This window comes from Phodopus roborovskii, unplaced genomic scaffold (assembly GCF_943737965.1).
Source record: "Phodopus roborovskii unplaced genomic scaffold, PHOROB, whole genome shotgun sequence".
In the NCBI taxonomy this organism is placed as follows: Eukaryota; Metazoa; Chordata; class Mammalia; order Rodentia; family Cricetidae; genus Phodopus; species Phodopus roborovskii.
The window spans coordinates 1,248,695-1,261,700 of NW_026126575.1; the positions used below are offsets into that span (position 1 = coordinate 1,248,695).

At 47.1% G+C, this 13,006-nt stretch overlaps 1 protein-coding gene across 1 annotated transcript; it reads left to right on the top strand.

Moving 5' to 3' along the window:
* The first annotated feature begins 1,565 nt into the window (after window positions 1-1,565).
* Window positions 1,566-3,300, top strand: Gp9 (glycoprotein IX platelet). Its single transcript, XM_051203338.1, has 2 exons — window positions 1,566-1,646; window positions 2,467-3,300. Exons 1-2 carry the CDS (start codon window positions 1,602-1,604, stop codon window positions 3,010-3,012), a joined length of 591 nt encoding a protein of 196 aa, XP_051059295.1. The 5' UTR covers window positions 1,566-1,601; the 3' UTR covers window positions 3,013-3,300.
* Window positions 3,301-13,006: the final 9,706 nt, after the last annotated feature.

The window sequence follows — 13,006 nt, forward strand, 5'->3', positions numbered from 1 at the left end:
TACATCCAGCCTCCATACTGAAGCAGGAGTGGACAGAAGCTGTGAAGAGAGCACATGGCCCCTATGAGCCTCAAGGGAGCCCCAGTCATTACTGCAAGGCCAGTCTACTGGGAAGGATAGCAGCTAGTCTATGGCTGTGGGGAGAGGCATGGGGTAGGGGGAGAGGCATTCAGTAGGGGGAGAAGGGGAGCAACAGCCTTCTGTCCTGACTTTGGGCAGTAGTGTGACTTTTGCTACCTTAGAACTGCTTAAGAACCAGTGCACAGCTGGAAGGTGGTGGTACATGCCTTTAATCCCAGCACTGGGGAAGCAGAGGAGGTAGATCTCTATGAGTTCAAGGGCAGTCTGGTCTACAGAGTCAGTTCCAGAACAGACTTCAAAGCTACAGAGAAATCCTGTCTCAAAAACAAAAAGAACCAGCACAAGACAGGTTGGGTGATGGTCTGTGTCCCAGCTGGCATAACACATGCCCTGCTGAACAAGATCCAGTGTGCCTTAGCCAGTGGCATTGTTGCTCCCAGCCTCAGTTTCCCTCTCCATCCCTAAACCCATCTGAATCTCTCCAGACCAAGGGCCAAGATCCTCTTACTGTGTTTGCTGCTCTTGGCCAATACCAGCCATGACCACAGGGCTGGCCAGCTCTTGCTTTCTGCAGTGATCCATCCTTCCTCCCACAGCCCCAGGGTACCAGTTTCAGCAAGTGTTACTCCAGCCCAGGACTCAGCAGCTCCTCCAGAGCATCTTCTGTGCACATGAACTCTGTTATCTGCTAAGTATCAACTGACTTGGTTAATTGTCACCATGTCACAATTGTGGAATTTTTATGATTTCTTATAAAAATGCACACATTTGAGTTTTAGTTTCATTGTGTTTCTATTTGACCATTAGGCCTGATTTTGATTAATATCTTGTAAAACCAAAAGCACTAATTAAACTAAAACTACATTTATCTTGTAAGAAAAAAATTATGGTTGCTAACCAGAGTAGAAAATGATATCACACTCAAATGGAAGAGGCTGTAAGAGTAAATATGAGATATATACTGGTCTTTGGCTACACTTGGGCCCTGCCTCTGAAAGGATTGGTTCAGTGCTGCAAACCTGCATCTCTATTAAAAGTGGAAGGAGAAGGTGCTAAAGACACCACGAACAAAAAAGGAGCCTCCTCACCATCTTCAGAGGGACAGAGGACTTTAAATAGACATCCTTGTGACCCCATACACACTTCAGAAGATCTGCAGCACCAGGGCCAATACCCATGTTTATAAAGAACTTGGAGTCAACCTTCACCCATCTAATCATCTTCTCTTCCAGGAAGCCCTCCCCAGCTACTAGGACCAGGCAGGGTCACCCAATTGGCCTCCAGACCCACCACACAGGACCACAGATTGCTTGTGGTACCCTCCTTAAAGTGGAGTTGGCCTGCATTTCTATGTTCAAGGTCCTGGGACCCTGGTAGCCTCCTGCTTCTGAGATAGGCTCTCAGGGCTGTACTTAGGGATAAACCGGGCTATTTTCATCATTTCCTTCCTCTACTCAAGCATCGGCCACCACTGCCAGCTCCCGCAGCTCACACACACTGCCACCACAGCCTTATCCAGGATGCCACCAGCTCACAGAAGCTGTGCCCCAACCAAGGCCTCACAGGTAAGTGGTCTCTTTATTTCCAGCATGACCTCCTGCCTGGTGTGCACTCCAGATGAGCTGGCAGAAAGAGAGGGGAGCCTTGTGTTGTTCCCTTGACTCTCCACTAAAAAATGGAATGTAGGAGAACATTTGCTCTAAGGTGTCAGCTAGCAACTTGGCTGAATCGAGATTCACAAGTCATTCAGTGAACACTCCTTGAAGCCTGCTGGGAGTAGGGCCCCAGTAGAGAGCAAACGTTTGAGAAGGGGAAACAGCCCCTAGTCCTAAACTGGGAGGGAAGGCAGCAAATGAGCCAGAACCAGATGATCCTGAGATGTCTTCCTGACTCTTCACTCTGCCATGAACTTCTGGGTGAGCCTGGGCAAGTGATTCCCCTCTCTGGGCCTTCATTTCCTAGCTCCGGCCATTAGCCAAATGTTTAGACCAATCCCTATGAGCTCCCCTCTGAGTTGCTACTCTGAAAGCTCTTCCGGGGATGGGAGGTGAATCAGGCATAGTGAGAAAGTAGCCAAGGTATAAAATACATTCCATGTGACTCCAGGCTCAGGCAAGGACTGGGTACAGTCTGGAACAACATTTCCTAGCCTCTGTGGCCAGGGATTAAGACTGGAGTCACATGCTTCCCGATTATCTGAGCAGGGGCTGAGAGGGCCCTGTACCTCTCTGCTGCACTTCCTGGGCGACATAGTGAGTTCCAACCTAGGCCAGAGCATGGAGCTCCTGCACCCTGCAAAGGCCTAGACAGTAGGTATATACTTTTGTCCAGCATAGGTCTCCTGGTACAGGCTGACCGGCCCCAATCTCATTGTTCTTCCCACAGCCTGCCTGCTGGATGACTACCTGGGTGCTCCTGTTTCTGCTCTGGCCAGTGGCCACAGCCACCAAGGCCTGCCCAAGGCCCTGTACCTGCCAGGCCTTGGAAACCATGGGGTTAAAGGTTAACTGCGAGGGGCAGGGCCTCACAGCCCTGCCTGTGCTGCCAGCTCATACTCGCCAGCTCCTGCTGGCCAACAATAGCCTACGTTCAGTACCACCAGGTGCCTTTGACCACTTGCCTCAACTATGGAACCTCAATGTGACACACAATCCCTGGCACTGTGACTGCAGCCTCACCTACCTGCGCCTCTGGCTGGAGGACCACATGCCTGAGGCCCTGCTACATGTGTACTGTGTCAGCCCTGACTTGGCCACCAAGCGTCCACTGGGCCAGCTGACAGGCTATCAACTGGGCAACTGTGGCTGGAAGCTGCCACCATCCTGGGCCTATTCGGGGATCTGGTGGGATGTGGCATTAGTAGCTGTGGCTGTGCTGGGCCTAGTACTGCTGGCTAGCCTACTGAACACATTCAAAGAGCCCCTGAATTGAGCCTAGCTATGAAAGCAGGCTGGAAGCCCAGACCTAAGCCGGGTGCCCAGAAGCATCAGACTGAATCAGCCCATGCCATCAAAAACCCACAGGAAGGGCTATTGAAATCACTCAGTGGGCAAAGACACTTACTGCCAAGCCTGAAGATCTGAGTTCTATCCCCAGGACCCATATCATTGGAGAGAACCAAATCTCACCTTCATACTCATGCTGTGCACACACAGCAAATAAATAAATGTAATTTTAAAAGACAACAATAAAACCACTGCATAGCCTTTTTGTATGAGCTCAAAACAGTAACTTTCTTAAGCCTGGTTTCTTCTAGAAATCTGGGTTCATTTTGTTTTAACCTAGTATTGAGACATCTATTTCCCTAAGGTTTCCCACCCAATCATCCCAATCCATTATCTCTGGGCACCCTGACCAGCTTTCATGGCCTCTGCCAATAGCCCCACATGACCCAGGCCAACTTGATACAGGCCTACAGTCCCCATTTGAAGCCCCATAGAAAGTTTACTGGGCATAGCAGTGGGTAGGGCAGAGTGAACTGAAGATCCAGAAGAGAGGGTGCATCTTATCTGGTGCAAATGAGAAAGCAATTCTTCCCCATGTGCTGGTACTAGCCTCTCCCTCTCCCTCCCCCCTCTCTCTCTCTCTCTCTCTCTTTCTCTCTCTCTCTCTCTCTCTCTCTCTCTCTCTCTCTCTCTCTCTCTCTCTCAGAGACCTATGAGCTAAGAACTGTGCCAGCCAAGGTAGCCCTGTGAGTCAGAGGTTCCACTAGGAAGGCCAAGAGGGTAGAGTGGACTATAGGACATTGGTCCACAGAACTCAGTAAAGAGTGGGAGCCAGGAAAAGGGAAGATAATGGGGAGTGGTGGGGACTATGACAATTAGACAACCTGGGCTTCACCCAAAGGGGCAATACCACTGAGTAGAAAGGTCCCCCTAACTCTGAGGTCCAGAGGCAGAGGGTACTGTCCATATGTTCTTTAAGTGTTGGCAATCAAATCAGACTTTTAAAAGAGCAGGACATGGTGGCCATACCCGTAAACCCAGCACTATGGAAACTGGAGCAAAAGGATCACTGAAAGTTCAAGGCCAGCCTGGGCCACATAGTGAGTTCCAGCCTAGCCCAGAGCACAGTGTGAGATCTTGTCTTAAAAAGAGAAAGGGGAGGGGGAGAGTCAGAGAGAGGTAGTGGTGGTACATGCATTTAATCTCTGTGAGTTGGAGGCCAGCCTGGTCTAGAGAGGGAGTTCCAGGACAGCCAGAGCTACACAGAGAAACCCTGTCTCAAAAAAGGGAAAGCAAAAGGAATGAGAGAGAGAAACAGACAGAGAGAGACAGAGACAGACAGAGACAGAGAGAGACAGAGACAGAGACAGAGAGAGACAGAGACAGGCAGACAGAGAGACAGAGAGACAGAGAGAGGCAGACAGAGAGAGACAGAGACAGACAGAGAGAGACAGACACACACACAGAGAGAGAAGTAGGTTGAATGAGAATAGTAGGGGCTGAGAGCATGGGACTCCTGTGTTAGAAATCACACAGAGTAACAACGAATTCTGTGTGAAATCCCTCCCATGAGGTATCACAGGTATCTCCTTAACAAGCAGTCTTCCCTAGCAGAGGGGGATATGGGCCCTGAGCCACTTGACAGACAGGCCAATGTGACCCTTTCACAAGCCAAAAGTCTTCTGAAGTCTGAACACCTTTAATCCCAGCATTCAGAAGGCCGAGAGAGGAGAATCCCTGTGAGTACCAGGCATTCAGGGCTACATATTGAGATCCTCTCTCAAAGACAGAAAAGAAAAAGAAAATCTTCTGAGCATATTCAGATTCCAGGGACCAAGGCCTTCTGTCCCTAGCCCCAACATGGGGAACAGTCTAGATCCTCCTACACCAAAATTCTCCTACTGCCCCCTCCTGGCACTCTGGTGTGCACATATAGGCCTCCACCCTGCTAGCTAAGTTGGCTCTGTCCTGTGACAACTTGCCAGCTGCCCCGAGCTTCATGAGGTAGGAGTCAGGGTGTGATTTCCCAAGGGTCTCAGAAACAAGACTAGAATTTCACTACAGAGCAGGTGCTAGAGTTTGGATCTTGAATGTCTCCCAAAGCCCCATGAATTGGAGGCTTGGGCCCCAGTCCGTGGCACTATAGAGAGGCTGTGGGACCTTCAGGAAGGAGTCTGATGAGAGGAAGTTAAGCATTGAGGATATGACTGTAGAGGAGGTATTGAAACACCACCACCACCCCACCCTGCTTCCCTGCTCCCTAGGAGTGAGCAGTACCTACTACAGGCTCCTTCCATAATATGCCACCTTGACATGGGCCCATTTTTTTTCTTTTGTGTGTCTCTGTGTGGGTGTGTGATTTTGTGTGTGTGTGTGTGTGTGTGTGTGTGTGTGTGTGTGTGTGTGTAGGTGCATGTATAGTGTGGTCACAAGCAAATGAAGGCCAGAAGTTGATGTCTGGTGTCTGCGTCTTGGCCACTCTCCACCTTATTTTTTTTTTTTTAATCAGAGTCTCTCACTGAGCCCAGAGCTTACTCGCCTAGATCCCTTGGCCAGCAAGTCCCAGAGATCTTCCCGTCTCTGCCTCTCTAGTGCTGGGGTTGCAAGCATGCACTGCATTGCTTGCCATCTGGTGTGGTTGCTGAGGATTCAGACTCAGGTCCTCATGTTTGCATGGCAAGCATTTTTACTGACAAAGCCATCTCCCTTCCCTTTGATTCTTCTTGATCATCTCAGGTTTATCTCAGATTATCCAACATCACAATGATGGAAAGTTGGGATGCCTATTGCAATTAAGAAACACAGCGCAGGAGAGAAAGACACCATGCAAAGGGTTCAAGCAGAGGGATTTTTTTTTTTTTTTATTAGGGAAAGGGATCATAAAAAGGGGAAAGGGAAGACAAGCCTCTTGGGACAGGAGAAGCAAGAGAGAGGAAATAGGGAGAAAAGGAGAAAGAGAAAGAGAGAGAAACAGACAGAGGGAAAGAAAGAGAACGATGGGAAGTGGGCAGGGCCCTTTTAAATGGGAACACAGAGATTATGCACAGGTGGTGCTCTTAGTGGCTGCAGCTGAGAGCATATCCTGTCTGAACCCCAAAGACAGGCCAGTACAGATGCCTGAACACTAACAATGCTGGATAATTTAACTGATTTCTCACAGCTCACAAGGCTAGCAAACCCAAGATCAAAGTACCGCACTAGGACTGTCTTCCCATGGAGACAAGGGGAAGTGGACATGGTGGCACACACCTTTAATCCCAGCACTTGGAAGGCAGAGCCGGGAAGATCTCTGGGAGTACAAGCCCAGCTACCAAGTGAGTTACAAGCTATCCAGGATTACATAGTGAAACCCTGTCCAGAGACAAAGCACTAAAGAATCAAGGTGATGTGGTCCCCAGAAGTGGCAGACTCACAGAGACTAGGCTCTAGGTTAGTGGTTAGGGCTGGCCATTAGTATCAGAGAGAACAGAGCTTTGATGTAGAAAGTTGGAAAAAATCTGAGCAGATGGTGTAGCTGCTTTACAAAACTTTGCACAGAATGCCACAAAGTTGTTCATTTCTGAGCAAATGAATAAAATACTATACTATGCAAATATTTTTATTTATTTTATGAGTATAGGTGTTTTGCCTGCCATTATAAAGATTTTACAATTAAAAAAATACATGAAAGTGCTGGAGAGATGACTCAGTGGTTAAAAGCACAAACTGTTCTTGCAGAGGACTGGAGTTCAGTTCCCAGCACCCATATCTGGTTGCTGATAGCTGCCTGTAAGTTCAACTGCAGGGGACCTGGAAACCTCTGGCTTCTTCAAGCACCTGCTCACGCACGCACACACATACACACAAATAAATAAAATATTTTTAAGGGCTGGCGAGGTGGCTAGGTGGCTAAGAGCACTGAGCTCTTCCAGGGAACACAGGTTCAATTTCCAGCACCCACATGGCATTTCACAGGGGTTCTGACACCCTTCTGGCCTCAGCAGGTACTAGGCAGACACATGCATGCAGATATACATACAACCCAAACACCCATACACACAAAGTACTTTTAACTTTTTAAATAATAATTTTAAATACATTTTTAAAAAATGTATTTAAACCAGTGGGGTCTGAGAATGCAGATCAGAGGTAGAAAGGCTTGCCTCATGTGGTGGTTTGAGAGAAAATGCCCCGATAGGCTCATATAGAGTGTCACTATTAGGAGGTGTGGCCTTATTGGAGTAGGTGTGGCAATACTGAAGGAAGTGTGTTACTGGGGTGGGCTTTAAGGTCTCAGAAGCTCAAGCCAGGCCTAGCGGCTTACTGTCCCTTCCTGCTGCTGTAGGTCCAGATGTAGAACTCTCAACTACCTCCCCAGTACCACGTCTGCCTGCACGCCACCGTGCTTCCTGATAATGGACTGAACCTCTGAACTGTAAGCCAGCCACCACAGTTAAATGTTTTCCTTCATAAGAGTTGCTGTGGTCAAGGCGTCTCTTCACAGACACCTAACATGTATAAGGCACGGGGTTCAAGCCCTAGCATCACACACACAAAAAATTATTTAAAAAAATAATATATCTCTTTAAGCTCCTGCTACGGAGTTAGTATTTGTCCCTCCAATGTAACTGTCATCATAACAGCACTAAGGGGCATCACCTCTAAGATGGGATCTCACTTTCTTTCTCATCACGTAATGACCTCCACCATGTCAGGATACATGATGAGGCCCAAACCAGATTCCCTTGAACTGTGAACAAATAAACCTCTGTCATTTGAATGCTCCAACCTGTAGAACTGAGACACTCAGACAGTGGCACTCCTCTAGCCAAAGACAAACACAATTAATGTTTTTTAAAAGCTTTCCTTTTCTAATTCTAGAAAGAATACATTTTCTCTGAAAATAAACTAGTACCAAGTGACAGGGGAGTCACTGGGCACCACATTGTAGTGTTTCTTCTGGTGTCCTTTCTAAACTGTTGATACTACAGCCACCATTATTCCTATTTTCTTCTTTCTAAAATGGAATAGCTCTATCAGTGTTCCTAACTTACATGGACTAAAACTCATGACCATAATCAATAGGTCAGAATATAGAGAGAACTATGAAGAAAATGAAAAGCATGAAATACTACCCCACCCCACACTCCAGACACTACGAATCCAGGCTGGATACCCTGCCAAGCTCTCTCCCAAGATGTATATTATCATAGTCTATAACACATAAATAATTTCCTCACTGGTATAATTGGGAACAAGTCTTCACCATTCACATGTATGTGGTTATTCTTTTTGTTCTTTGAGACTTGGTCTCCAGTAGCCAAGGCTGGCCTCAGATTCACTATGTAACTCATGCTGGCTTTGCAGTTTTCACCCTACCTCTGCCTCCAGTGCTGGTCACGCTCAGGGGATGCTCCATTGCATCACACCTGCCACTTCGTTTTATGCATTCATCTGTTAAGAATGAACATTCATGTCCGAGTGAACAATTCAGTCATGTACTTCCACATGTCTGAGCAGACTATTTCATGGGGGTCTTTACTATACCATGCCTTTCCTGATACATTCAGATGATTTCTAAGCCCCTCCTCTTACCTAAGAAATAACATAAGATCAAAACATAATGCAATAAGTACATAAAATGAAAAAAAATAAAGTTTTAACTAACTGGAGAACCTGGATGGATAAATTGGTGCTCCCAACCTCTGAGAGAAGTTTCCTTCTGCCATGAACAGCAGTCAATGCTAGGACTCGTAACTGGTCCAAATGCTGAAAACAATTTAACTGTGAGTGTTCATGACTAAAGGAGACATCTACATCAACCCTCCCAAGACTCGGGGTACACTGCAGAAGGGGTGGAAAGAAAGTAAGAACCAGAAGATCAGGAGATTCCATGAAATGCTGGATAGGATGTAGTCATTGTACTCCTGAACTCAGCACCTACCATTACCTGTACAAGAGCAAAGCACTCAGAAATGTCATCATGGATGAGGGATGAGCTCATAGCTTAGGAGCTGACTGCAGAAGGAGCAGGAACAATTTTTCTTCAGTGTGGTCACTGGCTGGCCATGCTCTTACTTATTAAAAAAAAATCGAAGGTGGGAGGGAGGGGCACATTCTGGGGATTTAGGGGTAGGATACATGTTGGGCAACAGGACACATTTTATGGGGCTCTATGGGGAAGGAGAGTTTGGAGAACATATGGTCTCTCTCTCACATACACACACATACACATTAATTTGTCAAAGAAAAAATAACAATAATCTTTTGAAAATCTGAGGAATCAAGAATAATGACATATACCTTTAATCCCAGCACTCAAGAGACACAGTCAGAGGCAAGTGGATCTCTGAGTTTAAGGCCAGCTCAGTCTACATAGTGAGTTGCAGGACAGCCAGGGCTATGCCTCAAAACAAACAAACAAACAAACAAAGTTAAGAGCACTGGGGACTAGGGAGAAGGAGAGAATCTCTGGAGAGAGAAAATAGAATAGATAATTATCAATGGATTTGGAAGGGAGTGCTGGAACAGTATGATCAAATGGGGAGATAAAGGGAAGAGAGGGGTAAGGAAGGGAATATGGGGAGGAACAGCTAAAACTAATGGCTATTTGGGGGATCTTATGGAAACCTAATATAGTAGGTTCATATATATATGAAAGAAAACTAAATTGGAATCACCAAGTAATGAGGGAGCCAAAGCCCCCACAAGACATCTCTAGCAAATGAAACCCCCCAGTGCTGGGAATAGATTACATCTAGTCATGTTGTTGGCCAAAGAGGCCTCATGGAAACCCCCAACTAACCCAGGCTATTGCAAGGCTATTGGTTGCTCCTTATAAACTGATGGTAAGGCCCTATTGCTGTAGACATCTATATAGCTCATTGAACACAGGGAAAGCCAGCTGGTACCTACCTAGAGCCTTCACCCATACTGAATATTGTTTGTCAGTACTGGAAGGTGCTCTGCATGCTATCTGAAGAGAGATATAAACATCAACCCAGCTACAAACCCTCTGATCTGCAAGATATGCTAGTGCAATGCTGGCACAAAGCCTGTAGCAGCAACCAGCTATCGCGGTAAATAAGGATCAGGATAAACAAATAGGCCGAATAGATGTTTATTCAGGGAGAAATAACTTACAACCTAGACAGATGAACACCAGGAAATTCAACCCGATCCTCTCCTGTCCGAGTCACGCCAGAAAGAGGGCGCCTTTCTGGCCCCCTCCGACCTCCTTCCACAGGTCACTTCCGCCCATGGCTCCACCCCCCAATGGGCATGGTCAGTGCTACAGAAGGAGACAAAGTGAATATCCCACTACAACCAGTCACTAACTGATTGGAATTAAAGTCCACTCTATGAGATGGAAACCATACTCAACACTGCCTGTGTGGTCAAGAACCTCAAACTAGATAAGCCACAGACCTAGAGGAAAACTAAATGCTACCAAAGGGACACAAGCTCCCTTGCCTAATTTAGAAGCTATATCCAATTAATCATTTGCAAAGGAAAAATTAGTGTTTTTTCCAACAGAGTCTCACTGGGTACACAAGCCACATTTAAGTTCAGGTCCCAGACCCAGCCATAGATGGACAACACAACATGAACGCAAGAGAGTTTTTGAAGGATTTTTGCTTCACGATGCTTTGTCTGGGCATCTTTTTATTTTATTATTATTATTTTTTTTTGCTTATATGTTATAGTTTCCTATTTTATTTTTATGAGTTTTCTATGTGTGCAAATTCATGTCTCTCAGCATATGTGTGTGTTTCTTGTGCTTTTTCTTTAAATCTTTTTCTGTTTGTTTTGTCTGTTCTGGCTATTATAATGAATGATTCCTGTTTGTATTCTAACGAGAAGAGAAAGAAAAGGTATGGATTTGGGTAAGGAAGTGGAAAAGATCTGAAAGGAGGTCGGGATGGAAAAAAATTTTCAAGAAAGAGATTGCCAAGAGTGGGTGACACACTCCTTTAATCCCAGCACTCAGGAAGCAGAGGCAGGTAGATCTCTGTGAGTTTGGGGCCAGCCTGGTCTACAGAATTAATCCCAGGACAGCCAAGGCCACACAGAGGAACCCTGTCTCAAAGAAACCAAAAAAGAAAAAGAAAGTGAGAAAGAGTGCAAAGAGTCTGCTCTTCGAGAGGACCCAAGTTCAGCTCTCAGCACCAACATGATAACTCACAATTGTCTGTAACTCCAGGCCCAGGAGATCCTATGCCCTTTTTGGCCTCCATGGACATTGCATGTACATGGTACATAAGCATACATGCAGACAAAACACCCAAACAAAAAATAAAATTAAAAAGGGGACTGGAGTGATGGCTCAGCACTTACAAGCACTGGTTGCTCTTGTGGAGGATCTGGATTCAAATCTCTGCAACACATGGAAGCTCACAACATAAAAATAAAATAAACCTTTCAAGAATAATAAATAAAGGAAATAAAAATCAGAAAAGAATATGAGGTGGAGACAGAGTCTGGCTGGGCACTGGGCAGTGGTGGTGCACACCTTCAATCCCAGCACTCAGTAGGCAGAGCAGATGAATGTCTGAGTTTGAGACCAGCCTGGACTACACAGGGAACCCTGTCTCAAAAAGACAAAAACAAAACAACAACAACAAAATGCTAACTCAGAGGCCCTTCATGTTTAGTAAAAAGCAGGGTGTGATTTCCCCCCACACCATGGACTGGCCTAATCTCTGCTTCTACCTCAGAGGGCCCAGGGCCAGAGGAAAGGCCTTAGCCAGGTTCCTTTCTCCAAAGCAGGCAGGACAGGGAGGAGGTGTGCCCACCTACCCACCCATTCTGGAGACCAGACTAGGGGCTCCACACACCCAGGCAGGCTCTGGGCTCAGGGGTGACAGGACCACGGTTGAACACGGACTCAGTACAGAAATGTTTAATGGCTGAATTGTACACTGGCTCTGTGACATATCCAGAAAGGCAATTTTTCGTTTTCCAAAAATAGATTTGATAGAAAGACGTACATATTCATAAATAGGTAATGTGAAAATTTCCCCAATGCACATGGAATCCTTGGGCTGGCAATTCTGCCCGTCCAGGCTCTGCAGGGGTGAGTTTGGCTAGAGGCCCACCACTGGCAGCATCCTAGGACAGGGCAACCAATTCAATGTGAACCAGGGGCTCCCTGTAGATTCCCCCCACCCCAGTTGGGGCCTGTGTCCATGGGGATAGACTTCCACCCAAAAAGACATGGAGTCCCTTCTTGGTACCTTAGCGGGCAAGACTCTAGCCCTTCACTCTCCTGTTGCAGTCCTGGGCCTGCCCAGTCTTTTTGTGGGTATTTCCTTGCCCTCCCCAGACACCAGCCTCCACCTGCTCCTGCTGTTTAGTAACTTTTAAACAAGGGAAGAGATTAAACTCCTGTTGCCCCAGAGGCCCTGGGCTGCTGGCAGCCAGCACAGCCTGCCCAGGGGCAGGAAAGCAGCTGGTTCTGTTTCCTGACTCACACACTTGCCTGTCTTCTGGCCCTCAAGCCCAGGGCTCCTTCTGACAAAGTCCCAGAGGTCCAGAGGTCTCTCTGTGCCTCAGCGGGGGAGCAGAGCTTGGCACTACTGTCTGAAGGGATGGCAGGAGCTTCTTTGTAGGAGCCAGATCAGTCCATGTCTCGGTGCCCCCAAGAAACAGGGGTCAAGGGAAGAACTTGTCCTTGCCAGGATGCTGAAGATAAGGCCCGTGGCTAGGGAGGGGCCATCTCCCCTCAGAGATGTCCTCTGGGTCACTTGGAGGATTCTGTGCTGTCAATAAGGCAGGTTGGCAAAGATTTGGGAGAGGAAGGTGGGTCACATTGACCCCAGAGCGAATAGAAAGGTGGGGCAGGCTGTGCAGGCCACGGCCATTCACACTGGATGAGGGCCCTGGGCCTGGCCTTCCAGACCTGCACCCGGCAGCAGAACTGGAACCCAGAGAGTGAGAGGGCAAAGTATTACCAGGGCAGGGTAGTGCAGGGCTCCAGGAGACTTTGGTGTCTGGGCTAA